At 37.4% G+C, this 17,529-nt stretch overlaps 1 protein-coding gene and 1 long non-coding RNA gene across 4 annotated transcripts; one reads left to right on the top strand and one right to left on the bottom strand.

Moving 5' to 3' along the window:
• Positions 1-269: 269 nt before the first annotated feature.
• On the bottom strand, positions 270-4,183 carry LOC120432916. Of its 2 annotated transcripts, XR_005608196.1 has the most exons (4): positions 4,079-4,183; positions 2,370-2,461; positions 2,040-2,221; positions 270-1,968 (listed from the first exon to the last, which is right to left on the bottom strand). It is a non-coding gene; the product is annotated as an uncharacterized LOC120432916 (long non-coding RNA). The 2 variants fall into 2 exon arrangements; XR_005608195.1 differs by having other exon boundaries at positions 2,040-2,461.
• A 437-nt stretch (positions 4,184-4,620) lies between these two features.
• Positions 4,621-17,306, top strand: LOC116321611 (cytokine-dependent hematopoietic cell linker). Of its 2 annotated transcripts, none has more exons than XM_039620491.1 (17): positions 4,621-4,767; positions 8,127-8,167; positions 9,994-10,141; positions 11,162-11,214; positions 11,315-11,369; positions 12,461-12,511; positions 12,592-12,632; positions 12,761-12,771; positions 12,861-12,944; positions 13,188-13,209; positions 13,408-13,432; positions 13,528-13,603; positions 13,690-13,706; positions 13,786-13,880; positions 16,015-16,089; positions 16,237-16,392; positions 16,477-17,306. In XM_039620491.1, the coding sequence occupies exons 2-17, from the start codon at positions 8,165-8,167 to the stop codon at positions 16,627-16,629; spliced, it is 1,065 nt and encodes a 354-aa protein (XP_039476425.1). In that variant the 5' UTR covers positions 4,621-4,767; positions 8,127-8,164; the 3' UTR covers positions 16,630-17,306. The 2 variants fall into 2 exon arrangements, with proteins under 2 accessions (XP_039476425.1, XP_039476423.1); XM_039620489.1 differs by having other exon boundaries at positions 13,185-13,209.
• Positions 17,307-17,529: the final 223 nt, after the last annotated feature.

The raw sequence follows: 17,529 nt of genomic DNA, 5'->3' as shown, positions 1-17,529 counted from the left end.
ATCACACTGTCAGCAGGCTCAGAACTCACTGACTGCAGGTCATTCAATCTTTTCCAGACAACATGTGTCTTCTTTGCATAAAGGCCATCTACTGCTATATCTAGAGCTTTTAATGCCAACTAAATAACGCATGGCGATAAAAGTAAGTTTGTTTCCATAGTGACAAATAATGTAACAAAGGAAGAGTCACATGGTGTCATTTTTGTATCATTAAAGATTGAAGCATAATTCAAGTTAAGTGCTTATTATGGTGAACACGGACCTTTATTGACAACTTTTGAAACTTTGAAAAATGACTGTTCTAAAAGCATGCAGTCATATGTGGAATAGGTGAGAATCAAGACTGAAATTAACACTTCATTTCTATCTCACTATTAGTTTATTAGGAAATACCTAAAGGAACTGAACATATTAAAAAAGAGGTCCTGAAACAGATCACAAATAGCAAGTCAAAATGCAATACTAATAATAATCATCATTAAATTTGTATAGCACTTTTTAAAACTCATACACACATATAATTATAGTTAGTTCCAGTTCCAGCACACAGACACAGTCAAGCAAATGGTCTTACATTCATCACACATATAAACTTCCATACATGCATTAGCTGTAAAATGGTGAAAATTAATGGAATAAAGATGAAGCAAAAGCTAATTTAGAAACATCTGTTGTCAACACTTGTTTAAAACAAACAACAGATACGCATCTATTAAGAGGGTAATTAGCAGCCAGGTGCTCCTGTATTTGATTAATTGTCTGAAAAGTGACCACTTATATAAAAGCAGAAGTACTGGTGCTGTACAGGTCTGGAACATTCAGGTGTTAACACAATGCAAAGGAGAAAAAACAGCAATTCTTGCTGTCCATTAATCTGGGAAGGTTGGTGAAGGCGTTCCAAACAATTTGACATTCATCATTCTACAGTGAGAAAGTCAAAAACATTCAAGAAACTTGCCAGTCTCCTAGTAGTGGATGCAAATTCACCAAAGGTCAGATGGCGAAATGCTTAGAGAAACTGCAAAACCCCCAAGAGCTACATCTACAGGCCTCATTTGTCATTTCAGTAGCTACCTGGGGACTGCAGATATATCTTCAATTTTCAAGACAGGAAGTGTTGCCAGGAGAAATGCTCTTCTCAGAACATGGCAGCACAGCTTAGGTCTGTGCAAAATGAATCCAAGCACAGCATCAAATCTACAGCCAAAGGGCTAAAGAAGAAAAGAATCAAGGTCTTGCAAAAAGGCAAAATCAACGTCCTGACCTCAGCTGTGGTGTGACTAAGAGATCTGTGCTAAAATAAATGCCCACAAACCTCAGTGAACTGAACTGAATGCTGAAAAAGAAGGATGCCCCAAAACTCCTCCACAACGATGGAGGAGACTGATAAGGTCGCACACAAAATGTCATGCTTCATACTTAACTTAAGTTATTCTGGTAAATAGAGTTCTATATTCTATTAGATCATGTTTAGGTATATTTAGGTTTTCACACTGCTTTGGCATTTTTAACTTCGTTTTTGTTAAATGCTTGAACTTATTTTTTGTGGGGGGTTTTTATACAGCAGGGCTTCAGTGAGTTGTCATTACAAAGTGCAGCACTGCCTAAGCCTCACAGTTCTGCTAAGACGGCTTTACACACTGAGTCTTGTCTGTTTTCGTTTTTATTCTTTCAGCTTTTGAGACATAAAAAAGCAAAATAAATCTTTTGATTGGTTAGAACAACAAATCAAATGTAAATATCGATTGGGAAATATGTTTAAACCAATCCATTTGTGAATGTTAGGTAATTTCTTTGCAGGAAATGTCAGCCCACAGTTACTGTCACTTTGTGGTTCTTCTGTGTAGAGGAGGGCCTCCTGATACAGACTACTTCTGCAGCTGTTCAATGATGCTTCTTTACGTGATGTGGTTTATCAGCGCACTCACATGCATCCTTCCTGTGGAGCTAGGAATTCAACATCTGTAACTTAAACAAGACAACTTTAAATACACTGAAGCTTAGGTTATATTAAACTGAAACTTTGATCATACACGTACACAAATCTCTCCCATATTCAGCCTCTGTGTTCATCACACCCCAGACTGGGACTCTGGATCTTATTTCTTGATGACAGGTCCATGATAGAGGAGGCTCATTTTTTGGCTGCTGGGATGAGGATGAGAGGGGGGGTTGAGGACACAGGATGGACTGCCAGATTGACAGGCCAGTGGAGCTGTCACTGGGGGCCAAGGTGTAGAGATGTTCAGGGAGTTGGCATTTGTGGCTCAAAAGATAAGCATCAGTGAGAATACGAGAGGCTTGATGGTAATCTTTCACAGGAAGTCAGGCTATACCATTGCAGAAGAAACCACAGGAGAGAGACTGACCTTGTGCGCTCATGCTCTGCTGCATCGCTTTTTAGAGGGGACCAGGCCTCTTACCCTCTGCAGACAGGAAGACACTTTGCTGTAGCATTACTCTGTTTAAACAGAAAGGCAGGTCAGCTCTAGAATGGATTTGCTGATCGCTGAGAAGTTGTCTGAAACTTCAGTATAATTTTTTTTTTCAGTTTTTCATAGAGGCAGCATTAAAAGCATTTAAATCCACAATACTGTATAATGTAATTTCGTTTTTACTCAGTTGCTATAGGTGGCTTCTTTAACCTGAGCAACTAAAATAAACAGTACAAAGGTTAGCAGTAAGGTTACCATGTGCCCACAGACTATGTGAACTAGTGTGAATGTGGGTGTTCAGCTCAGCCACTGACAGCTTATTAACCGAACTCACCAGAAACAAAAAAATAAGTTATTTTTCTTTCATGTCTCCCTTCCATTCTTTCCTTTTGTATTTACTTTAAAAAAAAATCAAATTACATTCAAAAATTATGTGTAACCAGATCTGTTTTGTTAAAATTACGCTGATCATGGCCAAGTTTTCTTTAGCATGACCCAGTGACTGACAGGATGGTAAATATGATTAGAAACATTATACACAGGGACCCTACAGAGGAAGAACATGGGATCAGGAGTCAGGTGAGAAGCTCAGGGTAGAACACAGAGAAGGATAAAAATGGATTCACGAATACAAAGGGGGCAAGAAAAGGATCGAATGACTAAAGTAAACACATAGAAACTCTTCAAAATATAACAGGAAGTAACTTTAAAAAGACAGAAAACTACTTGCTCGCATGAACAGGAAGAACAGAAGAAGCTGGCCCGGAAAAGAAAAACATGTGAAAAAATATTTACGCTTCTATATTACATCTTTTAATATAACTACGATCTTTTAAAAAATATTTATTTTGTAAAAGTCTTGGTTGTATTGCTTGTATTATCATAATACTTTACAAGTTAACTACTTAGATCCCTATAAAAAATATTTACTTGGATCAAAGTACATGAAAGTCATAATTAACAGAAAAATAGCAGTTATCATCTAAGAAAGAAGCAGAATTAACTTTGTGGGAAATGTCAGCAGTTCATTGATTCCAGGCTTTACCATTTACAGATGGACAAAGCAATAAAAGTGAAGCTCTAATAATGTGTGCAATCTTTGGACTGAAGGACCGAAAAGTTTTCCATTTCCCTTGAGCTAAAAGGTAATCTTAAGCACGCACACAGGTCACCACTTTCTGAAGGTGAGAGAATGAGGCTTTTAAAGAGAACATTAGTTATATACCTTCCTGGGTTTGTTCCAGATCAAGTTTTTAAAAAAGGAAAAAGACAGTAAGTACTGTCTGCACGTTTATCGTGAGTTATTCTCAGTGAGCTGTGTTAATAGGGCAATAAAGCTTCACTCCAATGTCACTTCATGGCCAACAATGAAGCATTTAGAACATGATTCAGCAGATTTCCTTCATTTGAGCTATTACATTACTAATATTAGTTAGTTACATGTTTACAGCTGTCCAGTTTGGGTTTCTGGGTTTATAACTATCACACTAAATGCTAAAGGGTTGAATGTGTGAACAAAAGCTTTTCTTTTGTTACGTATCCTAAGTATATCCTCAATACTTTATTAGGTGCTATAAAATGAGAAAATATTGCACTGAAGACAAATTTTGTGCTAAAATATTTAGATTAGAATTTGGGCTCACCCCTATGGTTGTTACACAAATGAAGCCAGTTGATGAATGGGTAAATGTCACCGTGCTTCCTTTACCGCTTGGCAGAGCAGATGTCGAAATGTCACCATGTTCCTTTTAAAATCAACAGAAAAACTTACTTCAGTGAAGATTCATTTGACCCTGATTTACTGAGCATCTGGTGTAGTGTTGAGCTTTATACATGCTTTTAAAAAGTGTCAAACAATAAGTTGTCAAAATCACAGGGCGAAACAACACAGGAAATAATTCACACAGAGCTAAAAGTTGCCACAGAAGTAAGAAAGAGACTTAAAAATACATAAACGAAGATTCGTGTTAGAAAGGATGCATCTACAAAATATTTTGTTCATTTTCTGAATTGACAATTAAGTGTTAGTAAAGTCAGGGCAAAAATGCGCAAGTAGAAACTGTCTGCAAAGAACCAGTTTATTATCTAAAACAGAGAAGACCTCGAGTTATAGGCCAGTTACTCACCACACAGGAAGTTATTTTAGGTTACAGTGGGCTGCTTAACTCTGAGACTTAGAGACTTGATGCAACCTCAGTGTCTTTGCGCATACACCGGGAAGGAAGACATACTGCAGACACGTTCTCTCTATAACCATACACAAACCAAAGAAGCACAAAACTGCTGGTCACTTACTGATGAAGGTGTGCTTGCTGTATAATCTTCAGAAAAGGTGGGTTCACTTTGAGTTGAATGTTGAAATTCTGCATTTGTGAGTGTGTAAATGCTACAAAAGAACAAAGTGCGGATGTTTCTCTGAGCTAAAAATAGATGAAAATGTGTGAATAGGAAAGGGGGTCTTTAAAAGGCAAGAGCTGCTGCAAAAGATGAGAAACTCACTTTGATTAAAATTCAAAAACAAGATTTCAGTTGGTTTAAATTGCATTATAAAGTCATTTTATTTTGCATTATGAACATTTAAGTTCCTAAAACTGAAGTGTGAATGAAACTGTGTCAAGTTAATTATGGTAAATTCTAATAATACATATATATGTATGTATGTTAAAAATATAAAGTGCCTCTAATTGTGTTTCACAAAAATAATTACACAGAGCAAAATCGAAATATTTCACACTGCGTAACCAAATTAAAATGATAAAATGAAAAGTGTCAACGAGCGCTTTTATTGCACAACCTAAAACAGTCAAGTGTGCTAAGTGAATTTGATAAAAGATGCACAAAGACCGAACCAGTCTACTTGCTTCTAACTACCTGCAAATTGATACAAGTCGATTACGTGTGTCAACAGAGGGAAATAACTTTTAATGATAATCATCATAATTTGTTGATGGCGCTTCCTCACACTGAGCTTATTCTCGCTCTCTGCAGTTGATACGTTTTTGATCCCCGTAGCAAAGCCAGGTCACAAATCCTTAAGTAGTCTGGTGGTTTGAGTTGCCACAATCCTCTGCACCCAATTTCCATGGGGCACAAGTTTATTTTCCAGACTAAATGCTCAACCTCAGATGCTAGCTCCATGTATCTAATCTCCTTTTTCATATGTCTCGCCCCACCCCACTTCCCGTGGCCCAGTAAGCTCTGCAAAGTAGTCAGGCAGCCCCACAGAGTGTTAGACCACAGTGCCAAATCCAATACTGAGTTTGCTGTTACTTGAGTCGGTAGCCTCTAATGTCAGCTGGCATTTTCACAATCCCTCAAATTGCTGAAATGTCCTAAATTCTATTTTGGGCAGGTTTCCTTCCTGCTTTCTGTTTTGTTTTCCTTCATGGCCAAAGAAAACTATCAAAAGCTGTCAATCAAAGAGTGGTGGATAAATCCTGAGGATGTGGTTCTTTTCCTCTTTGTGCCCTTTTTGAAAACAGGATTTTAAAATTCATGGAATATTTTTAAAGTTTGAAAGTTACACAGGTGAAGGAACTGTGACTGCACGAGTCTGTCTCAGTGCAGCGTGCTAATGCAAAAGCGTAACAAATGTCTTTTTGCCCTTCAGTTGTTTCATTGTGAGATTGGATTTCAGTTCATTTGATCTGAGTGACAAAATGTGATCAAATTTTAAACGATTTCACTGCCACCTTTGTGATATTCACGATCATGTGGACCACTTAAAATCTGCTCACTTTTACTCACTGTAAACCCCACTTTTTGGCATGAAAGACTGAAACCTCTAGAGCACCTAATTATTGAACTGTTAACGAGAAAACTGTCTGTGGCACATTGTGATTCAACAATTATGTGCCTCTAAATTACAGCAGAAGTAAAATTGCCTATTTTAGTTTGTACATACTCTTGCTAGTGATGTGTTAACCATTTGAAATAACGGTTATCATGAGGATTTCTGTTTTCAAACAGTGTAAAAGTAATCAGATTGAATGCATATTAAGTTTATCCGATTCAAAATACACCAGCACCAGCGTGTTTGGGGTAAGGAGTGCTGACCGGTTAAATTATTCATGGATTAAATACTGACATTGTATATGGGTGTGAGTTTACATTTTATGGATTTCCAATTTTTCATGAATTAATTGTTACATTTTAAGACAAAAACTGTAAACAAAATTGAAAAATCAGCAACATTATCTTGAACATACAGAGAGATACTTTTAGACACATGCTGTGATATTACCGAGTTGCAGGGAAGGCTCACGTTTAATCGTGTTTGATCTGGTCTTATTTGGGTGATCTACAACTTGATCGGGATGCTAATTACTTTGCGTATTTAACCAAAATCTAATATCATGTTTCCTCTGCCTCCCATAATCCGCCAATACAGCCTTATTGCTCATTATGCTGATGACACTTGACCGGACCTTTTAGAAAAGTAAGTTATATAAAACAGTCACTGATGTTTAAGTATACTCATCTGTATGACTGACCCCATGCAGATGAACACTTCTCCGTGAGTGTGTTACTTGATATTTCCAAGTCTAACAGGTTATGCTTTGGGTGCATAACTATACTGAAGAACTTAAATTTTAAAAAGAATACATGAGTGTTAGAGCAGCTCTGCATTGTCAGTTACAGTGACCATTTTTTCCCTCAGAGTACAAATAGCGGTTCAAACTCAGCAGGTTTGACCAGAGTAAATAAAGGGCTCATGACACTAGAATTACATCATCCACCAATTTATTGTAAAAATGAGCAATAACAGAAGGGTGGATACAGAAAAACGAAACTGCTCTAAATTAATCTGACCAGCTTCTCACTGTAAAGGCACGAGTGTGTAGCACTAATGCTGGTCTAGAAAAGTTATTAATTGAGTGTCCTCAGTTATTAATATGAGTTACCTCCATAAGCATCTCCATAAATCTAAACCAGGTCACATCTCTTCCTTCAAATCCTGCAGAACCTCATTTTAAGTAGGAATAATGTGAATATGTGAACAATTATATTTAAAAAGTCAAATATAATCATTAGCAAACTTGATCATCATCGTGAATTTTAACTAATACAAGTTTTTTGGTTTGTTTCTTTGTCTTTTTGGAGGTGGGGGGGCGTCAGAACTGTTGACCATAATTCAGCTATGACTAAGAAAAACTCGTTCTCAATGTTAATCTCAAAGACATTTTGTTACATGTAAACTCGGTGTGCTTAACATCAAGATAAAAACATAAATGAAGCGATACAAATCCTATCAGATAAGAATAACTGAATAGTTCTGGTATTTTTGTTTTGCTTGTTTGATTTTTGCTTTTTGGCATCATCAGTCCTTCCATTTGAAGAACAAACTCCGAAGCCAGGTGATAATGTCAAATTTCAAATGATCAACCTTCAATGGATGGATGGATGGATTGAGTTAACATTTTTTTTTTAAAAAGCGGTTAAAAAATTCCCAAACATTTTCTGTCATGTTAAAAATATAATTCAGACCCGAAAGAAAACCAGCGTGGCACCAAGTGACAGCAGCAGGAGGCCACAAACGGCTCTGTTTTGTTGTATATAATGACCTCATTCCTCTGCATGTGTAACTGTTGAGTAAGAAAAGTCCAAGGACAAACTGTATTGGAAGGCCACATTCTTTTGCTGAACACCCAACTAATGATGTTTTTCATTTTTGTTTCACCCCCTCGTTAGCTGCAGAGAGAGGGAACAGCCATGAGTCTGCTGTGATAATGGTGAGTTATGGCGGCCGTATCCACAGCGTTTCGCTGCTGGTTCCACATGAATGTTCCCAGGGGATACGTTGGGAGTCTGCAGCCCCCTGTGTAATTACCTTTTAGCACAGAAATGACTAAAGCGAGATTCTGCTTTGTCATTGTTAGTGCATGGTAAAAACAACACATTGTAGGCGACAAGGATTGTTCTCTGTGATTTAGTAATATTATTTCTAAATTGAAATTGTGAAATATTTTATATTAGTGTCACCAATTATACAATAATTTTCCCATAAGTTTACATGGACTCTGCTGACATGTGTTGGTTACTATTAATAATACATGATAATGAATGAATACATTATACGTCTATCATTTAAAAACATAAGAGGTTTAAAGAAATTAAAATAGTTGTTATATATTCTAGGTAAACGTATTGTTTGGGCTATTACTATATAATGTAACCGCCAAGGTATTACAAGGAAATGCTCTGTGTTTAGAGGAAAGCTTCTTCTGTACTTTCCTAAGCGCTTAGGTTCACGATGCTTCTCAGAAATGCAGAGCAGAACAATGTTGCATGGAACAAAGTGCTAACACTCAAACGTAATGACCAAAGTCCTCTGGAAAGAGGAAATGGCTTGCATGTACATCAGAAAGGGACGAAATCTGATCTTAACTTAAAAACCTAAACGTATGTTTTTGTTCTTTTCTTTTTCATCAGGATAACTCTATTGAACTCTATTGAACTCTATAACCTATATGATGATTCAAAGACTGAAAATGACAGAGTTAGTTGATTTCTATAACAAAAACATTATAGTTCAATCATATTCTAAAAACTATTTTGAACATTGTATCATGAACTACAGCAAACTACAAAAATGTGTAACAGACCTGAAGTAAACTCTAATGTTGCATATCTCAAATGTTTTCTTTTCATAAAAGTGTTTTTAGCTGAGTAGGGCTGATATCTGTTTAAAAAAACCTATATTGTTACAGTTTTTTAATTGGTTTAAATGTTGATTAAGGATTGTTTGCAATTTAATTTTCTGATTAATAAATACTGCGTTAGTTTAGATAGATTAGTTTAATAAATGGGGAATTTAAAAAAATACATATCCAGCCCAGTATTTTTAAAATAAAGTCTCAGGGTGCATCATTAGAGACAGAAAACATGGACACATGGTTTCCACTTTATTTCTGTGACAAAATATTCAGGTTGGGTGGTGCACACATGTCTAATGGTGACACTGCACCTGCTGGACACAAACATCAATTTCCTCTGTGGAAAAGAGGGTCTAGACTGTCCTCCTCATTAAAAGCAAAGCAGTTCTGATGTGGAGGTTTTTTTAACTAAAGGAGAGGAGCAGGTTTGATTCGGCACGATCAGTGCACCCGTTAACTGTGTATTCATCGTAATCTCACCCATCTTTCCAAATTTGCAACAGAAGGAACAAAATACCAAACATGGTCACAATGCACTTTGTGTCATATGTCATTAACTCCCAGAAATAGACAGTGCTGATTTTTAACACTGTGTCACAAGCTATCACCCCTTTTTCTATGATGTGTTGGCTTTGGTGCCTGTGTAATTGTAAATGAGGAAATCCCTGGGGGACAAGCAGCGGGTTATATCACCATACTAGCTTCCTGTGCTTAGTGTTGTATAGGTGCATCGAAACTGCAAAGAGTTGCCTGCTCAGAATATGTTACTTTATACTGATGTTAAGGACAAGAACAGGCAAGTTAAAATAAACTACAACAAAAAACCAAAATAATAATGGTAATAATAACTGCAGGCCAGCGTAATTTCCCACTCTAAAGAAGCTGCAATTTTCTTTTCACAGGATCGCAGCAGAGCAGACAGGAACAGAATTCAAAGATATGCTAACGACATAGAGGAACCTGAGTACGATGTGGTGGATAACCAGGAAGAAGTGCTTAGTGTACGCATTCTTCCTGCGAGGCCCATAAATGATGACCAAGAGTATGCAGGTAAAAAGAAAGTCTTTCATATCCATTTTAATGTTAGTTTTGTTAATACTAACATCTAGTACCACTAATACTATGTCAGCTATAGCTTGATTTTAATTTCATGAGTTGAAAATGTACTTAAAGTGTCTTTAATGAGACCACTGAGAAAATTTGTTTATTTGGTCCTAATAAAGCGCATTAAAACATGAAAGTAAGAGGAGCTTAGTGGATCGGCACTTTTAGTCATTATTATTATTATTATTATTATTATTATTATTATTATTATTATGTTTAATAGTGTTTTATTATTTCCTTTTTTCATTATTTCTTAAATGTATACATATACAGTGGATTAAGGTCATACGTCCACAAGTAATATTAAATTAATTGTTATGCAGTTACCTAAATCTAAACCACTAAAATGATTTTAATAATTCCCAAACTTCTACAAACTTGACTTAAAGTACTATTTGTACTTGACACAGGGACACTGAGTCTATTTTGCCTTCCTACACAGAAATGCTCTCATGAATGTAATTAGAATGAAGCTGAATGAGGTGCAGGGGAAGAAAAAAAAACAGATCTACCACAAACTGTGGTGAGAATGAAAGCAGCCTGGATCTGAGAAAGAGCTCATGCTGAGTGAGCATGATCTGCCAGTGGGTCTCCAGGGCCATCTGTTGGCTGAGTCAGACTGCGGGAGATTACAATTATCCAGCAGCTGAGGGGGAAGAGAGGGAAATATGCAGTGCGAACAAGCTTGCTTTACTCTCCTGCTTGGATGTGGCCCGCAGCCAGGGGCCTCACAGCTGCATGTCTACAACTTTATAGTGAATGTGGCTTTTAAATTTGTTCACACTTGGAGTATTCTCCCTCTGTAATCAATACAGTCTGCTGCTGCAGTGCACTACTGGGACTGACATCGACCGACTTACAGGAATGATACGAACTCACAGGGTGTTTAAACTGTCAGCTTACACTGGAACTGCTTAAAGTACTATCATCACAGTCATTGATGAGAGTGTTTCTTTGGCTCTTAAGACAGGGATCTCCCAAGGTCATCATCAGCTCACAACCTTTCATCACTCGCCCCTGTAAGGTTTCTTTTTTGGTCTTATTTAATAAATATACAGTTTGAATGAAACTACTTTACTGACCGTACTCCATATTTCGTTGTGCTCTTTAATCAATCAGGGTAACTCAAACATCCTCCCAAGATGTCCACCCAGAGAAACACCATTTACAACAGGTAAACCTACCTACCTTGAAAAACAAAACTATTAATTTACAGTTAATTAACAATTAAAAGAACTTAATTACATAATCACGCACATCCATACTTTGTCTGGTGACAGCAGCTTGTGCTGGCAAATATGATCAATGAAAATTAGAAAACCTTGGATAAATATTGAAGGTAACTTAGTCTTTGCAATGGCTTCATAATTTCTCTCTTCTTGGTTGCTGCTCATCAAAGCACAGAGTCACTCAGACGGCATTATTCATGCTGAAAACCCATATGCTGCAACTAACTTCATTAGTTAGTTGCTGTCTGCCCTTGCACCTTTGCACTGCCAGGGTAGGCAGCGACTAGCTAATGAACATAGTGAAGCAAATACTAGCTCTAATTGTTGCTTAAGATCAAAGAAGAATGAAAAGAAAGTGTTTCAAAAGAAATCTGAAGTTGTGTTTTACACTTGATTGTCAAAGCAGGAAAGCCAACTCCACCTAAACAACTTAGTGATTTAGTGGTGGGTGTCGATATTCAGCTAGTTTGTAACTCTTCCAACCAGATTACATGAAGTTATATAGTTCATTTCATCAGTCTGTATGTCTTTTTGTTTTATTGTTAGTGGTAATGCTCAGAAATGAATGGATAGATTGACATGAAAAATTTACCAGAGATGGTACTCAGGGCGACATAGAGGTGACTGCACCACTGGGAAGGACAAACATTTAAAATTAATAAACATTTCAAAAATGGGAGACATTGTCTTGACATTCTTAAGAAAATAAAAAAATAAAAAAAATAAAAAAACTAAGCAGGATCTAGATATATCTCATCCATGCATGGTGTGGTGAGAAATATTCAGCCTCTGGTAATGTGCAGTCTTTGGCTACTCTTTTTTTCTGTTTAACTTAATGCAGCTTAACATAAAAAGATTTTTTTTTCTCATAGATTTACAACTGATCTCAGTAGATTTGGCATCTCAGTAGATTAACTGAAGGATACTGGCTGCCTTTAGTTAAATGTACTGTAATGTTTTCCGTAAACTGAGTAAAAGCTGATTCTGTCCCAGAAGAAGAACCTTTTCACCTTTGTCTTCTGTGTTTGAAACACAGCACCTGTGATAAATAGAGATCTGAAGCCTGGCCGACAAAAGATGAAAACAGGTAACATCTCAGCTGACTGAAATTATTTTGCCTTTCTGGGTCACAGTTTAAATCTCATATTGTATATTCACGTGGTGTAGTTACAGATAGGAGGATCCCACCTGTGCCAAAGGGAGACCAGGTAACTTCACGTGCCAAACAATACAGTCTACTACTGTTTTTTTGTTTGTTATTTTTATCTTTCAATAAATTGTAATGCTGACAAACTATTAAAAAGGTGACCATCTTTTTCTCTTTCTAACATTACAGCACTCACAAAGGTAATTTGCTAAATTATTTTTTAAGTTACTCATTGTTGTATTTATCTGCCTTATGGATGCACTTACTGTTTGATTCTTTGTTCCTGCAGGAGTTTGCAATCACCATCACCTTTTACCCTGGAGTTGGTCAATGTCTTGTCTGGAATGGCTGTACAGCAAGGTTGCAGGAGAGAGTGAGTACTGTTTTATTTTATATATAGAACCTGACACTTGTCCCAGTTCCCTGTGGTTTTAATTTGCTGGAGTTGACGATAACCCAGTGTGACTCTTTCCCCTGCAATAATGGTGTAAAGCTAAAACGATACCCCACAGTTTGTACAGTGTAGCGATGACACCATCTGCTGGTTGGAAAAGTTATCACAGAAAATGCTGGAGGCTCTTCTGACATGTTATTTAATGTCATTTGATTTCAGCAGAGAGCACGGGACCACTAGAAATGTAAGTAGCTAAAAATGCTGAACCTATAAGAAGGTGTACTGTTGTTGTTTGCATTTTATTCACCATCTCTTAACAAACCAAGTCCTATGGGAAATATTGTAAAATAAACATGCTTTCCTTATTCATATATACATTTGATTTTATTCTACAAATTTCACCATGCATTGTCGTTTAACTCAATTTTTATACTTTTAACAGGCAGAGTTTAGTTCACATATGAAAGGTAAGATAAAAATCACAGCTTCTTGTTATAAAGTGTTACCAATAATTGTTTACAACTGTATTAACACATAAAGGGTTTTTTTTTTTTTTTTTTAGGTCCACTCAGTTCTGAAAGTCTTACACACGGCAATTACAGGCATTCACTGGATTTGGAGTCTCACTTAGAAAGAAGGTCTGACTTTATATTTTCAGGCTTCTCAAGATGCTTTTTTAAATGTTATGTCTTATTTACATGCATCTTTTCTGTCTTTTATTTAGGAGCCATCAAAGTCTAGGTAAGTATCTTTGGGCTCATTATTATCAGTCATTATACAGTTACTGACTTAATAAGTCCCCCCTGACATCTACTTAAAGAAAGGGTCCCATCAAAACGCCATCACCACGAATGGCCTCAGACGAAAGAAGACTTTGACCAGCACGACTTTGTCCCAATGGAAAAGCCTCAACAGGTACATGTGCTGCTACAGTCATGTGAAAAAGAAAGTTTTTGTTGAAGTATGTCTGTAAAGGTTCTCAGTCATCCAGGTCATCGTACTCTAAGGAGCTTGGAAAAAAGCGTCTGGACTTCTTTAAGTTTCCTTGAAGACTTTTCACCTCTCATCCAAGAAGCTTCTTCAGTTCTAAGAGCAATTGGTGGATAGTCCCAGATTCCCAGCCCTATGGGAGTGTCCCCAAGAGGGTCATGGACCCCCTCTTGATCCTCTACCTAATCACATGAGCCAAGGTGTGAAAGTGGGTGTGGGTCACAATCAGCCAAGGTTTCAGGTGAACCCATTGTGAAACCTAGCCCAATGGGTTCACAACATAGAGGAGCCACCTCCACGGGACACGACTCGCCTGCATCTAAAGGACGAAGGTCATTGTTTCGAGGACGCCAATGTAAAGAGGAGTGAAAGAAGCCATCTATGTCCACTCTAAACGACCATCTTTGAACAGAGTTTTTGAGTTCCCTCCCCAGACACCTTAACACCCACTCACATCCTGGGCCATTTAACCTCAGTAAATCACATGATAGGGTGGGGCTAGGTTTCACAGTGGGTTCACCCGAAACCTTGGCTGATTGTGACCTACACCCACTTTCACACCTTGGCTCGTGTGATTAGGTAGAGGATCAAGAGGGGGTCCATGGGGACACTCCCATAGGGCTTAAAATCTGGGACTCTCCACCAATTGCTCTTAGAACTTGCTTAGAACTCTCATTCTTGGATGAGAGGTGAAACGTCTTCAAGGAAACTTAAAGAAGTCCAGACGCTTTTCTTTCCAAACTCCTTAAATTTTTCATAGAACTTTAAAAAAGACATGTGAAAGGTTAAGTGATTCAGGATTCAAGAATAACTTTAAATGACTTTACCAGTTCGTTGCGTCATTGTGGAGGAATTTTGGCCCACTCTTCTTTACAACATTGCTTCAGTTCATTAAGGTTTGCAGGCATTTGTTCATGTGCAGCTTTCTTAGGGTCCCACCGTCTATTTTGATCAGGTTGAGGTCTGGACTTTGACTGGGTCATTCGTTGTAGATTTGCTGCTGTACTTGGGATCATTTTCCCAGTTGCATGATCCAGTTTCAGTCATGCTTTAGCTGTTGGACAGATGGCCTTACACTTCACTTAAGAATACTTTGGTATGCAGCGGAGTTTATGATCAACTAAATGACTGCGAAATGCACAGGTCCTGTGACTGCAAAACAAGCCCCAACCATCATACCTCCACCACCAGTTGGTAAGAGGTGTTTGCACTGACATGCTATGTTTAGAATGTGGCAGCAGCAAGTATCTTTGCTACTATGAGTCACTTCAGTATTGCATAGACACAGTTCTTAACACCTATTATTCAGTAGGAGAGCTGAATTAGCAGATGCACTATTCTCTTCAGCTGGCACTTCTCCTCAAACCACTTTGCTCCACCTTTCCCTCCAGCAGCTGAGCCAAGAAATTACACCTCGCCACCACAGTAGCACAGTCCACTATGGCCAAATATCTCCACTTTGGTCCCATCTGTCCAAAGGAGACTGTTCCTGAGATGTTGTGGTTTGTTAAGATGCAACTTTGCAAACTTTAGCCATGCTACTACGTTTCTTCAGAAAGAATTAGCTTTATACTGGTAACCCTTTCAAAAAAGCAAAACATGTTCATTCTTTTTCTAATTGTACATTCAAGAGCTTTAAGATTCAGCATCTTAACTGAGGCCTGTAGAGTCTAAGATGTAGCTCTTGAGTATTTTTCGCTTATTTTGCAGCACCTAGCAATGCACAGTTTGACCTTGGGATGAATTTCTTGGGGGAATCCACTCCTGGGAAAACTGTAGTATTGTGTAAACAAACACCTGAATAATTATTTCCAGCAAAATGCCAAAGCTTCTGTGTTTTTAGAGATGATCACACGTGCTGATGATCAGGTAATCAAGTGTATTGGCATCACCTGGCTGCTAATTACCCCTTTAATTCCTATGGAAACAGTGGAGGTGTATTTAATTTTTCACAACTATCCATAATTAACCCAAATTAATCCTGTAATCAAGAATGATATCCATCACAACGTGATATTAACTAGCTTTGAATGCACTGATCAATGAACTTTTCTGGCAGACCTGTGAGGAAGATTGGTACATCGGGACATGTAGTCGAGCAGATGCTGAGCACGCCTTGCACCTGGTGAACAAGGTATATCAATAAGGATTCCACTAAAAATATATCTGAACATGCCAAACATAGTTTTTTGGATCTATATCACTTGAAAGTGTAAAAACAACACACCAAAAGCACAGTTTAACAGGAATATTCTTTTCTTTTTGTAACTCCTCCCATTAGGATGGTGCATTTTTGGTACGAGACTGCTCCACCAACAGCAACTTTGAACCTTTGGTATTGGTTGTGTATCATGAGAAGAAGGTTTACAATGTCAAAATTCGGTTTGTCGAGAGCACAAAAAAGTACGCATTGGGCACAGGATATCGTTCAAATGATGTGAGTGAACACATTTTAGAAAATGTTTAATTAAGAACCCTCAATCGCACTATATTTACTCTAATTCACCTTATTTTTCCTCAGATGTTTGACTCTGTGGCAGACATCATCAAGTTCCACTCCATATTTCCAATAACACTTGTCAGTGGGAGAACCGCGATGGGAAACAAGTACCCAGACAACTGTGTGCTGACATTTCCTATAACAAAAGGGGATGTTGAACGGTTGCTACAATAACATGTGAACCTTGCCAACAAAGATTTGTCAATGTGTTTCTTGTGTCATGTGTGTTCACAGTTCCATAAAAACTGTAGCGCTGTCATTCTGAGCAAGTTGGGGTGGATGGATTTTATAAAAGAAAAATATATATGTTGATCAGAAGTACCTATATTTTCTGATTATTTTGATAATAATGTGCTAATGGTTTTTCAATTAATTCCATAGACAAGTGGTTCTCAAATTCTTTGGGTCCAGTGACGCAAAATCTCCTATAATCCTAATATCGATTTGGCTGGTTCTGCCACAGCATTCGAAAATCTCCCCACACCTGCTAGTTACCAGGCTAAGAAACTAGCAAGTGTTTTCATTGTTACAGTGAGTCACAATCATATCAGTTCTTCCTGTTCCTCCATAATATGGTAGCAATTACTGGATATAATATGTTTTTGTTATTGAATCAAATGCTCCCCAATCTGTAAAATGCACTTTTTAATGATCTAGCGCAATTTAACAAATTATTTTACAGACCCCTTGAGGGTCCCCGGACCCGATTAGAGACCCACTTCTCTCTGACAGATAATAGTGATCTACTATTATCCTAATTTAATGTCTTCAAATTGTATATTTTGTAGCAACAATCTAAAATAAAAAGTCTGTAACTGTACAATTATACAAACCAAAAAGCTGGAACCAAATAGTTTAATCTTTGGTCATTTTTTGCTTTATATGGATACGTGTATAAACATATACACATATCTACTGAGAAATAAAACAAATATTAAATATTAATCTCTTAAATACTAATCTGGTTTTTGGACAGTTGATTTGGAATTCAGTTAAACACTGATCATGCAAAGAATTGTGAGATATAGACCACTAAGCCTAAAATGGTTCGATAAATCCAAATGAAAAAGTTAG

This window comes from Oreochromis aureus, linkage group 2 (genome assembly GCF_013358895.1).
Source record: "Oreochromis aureus strain Israel breed Guangdong linkage group 2, ZZ_aureus, whole genome shotgun sequence".
Lineage (NCBI taxonomy): Eukaryota > Metazoa > Chordata > Actinopteri > Cichliformes > Cichlidae > Oreochromis > Oreochromis aureus.
This window is presented reverse-complemented; position numbering and strand designations above follow the sequence as displayed.

Coding starts and splice junctions, on each gene's coding strand:
- LOC116321611 (XM_039620489.1), top strand. Junction 11,215..11,314: donor ACCTTTCATCACTCGCCCCT/GTAAGGTTTCTT, acceptor TTAATCAATCAG/GGTAACTCAAACATCCTCCC. Junction 13,881..16,014: donor CAATGGAAAAGCCTCAACAG/GTACATGTGCTG, acceptor CTTTTCTGGCAG/ACCTGTGAGGAAGATTGGTA.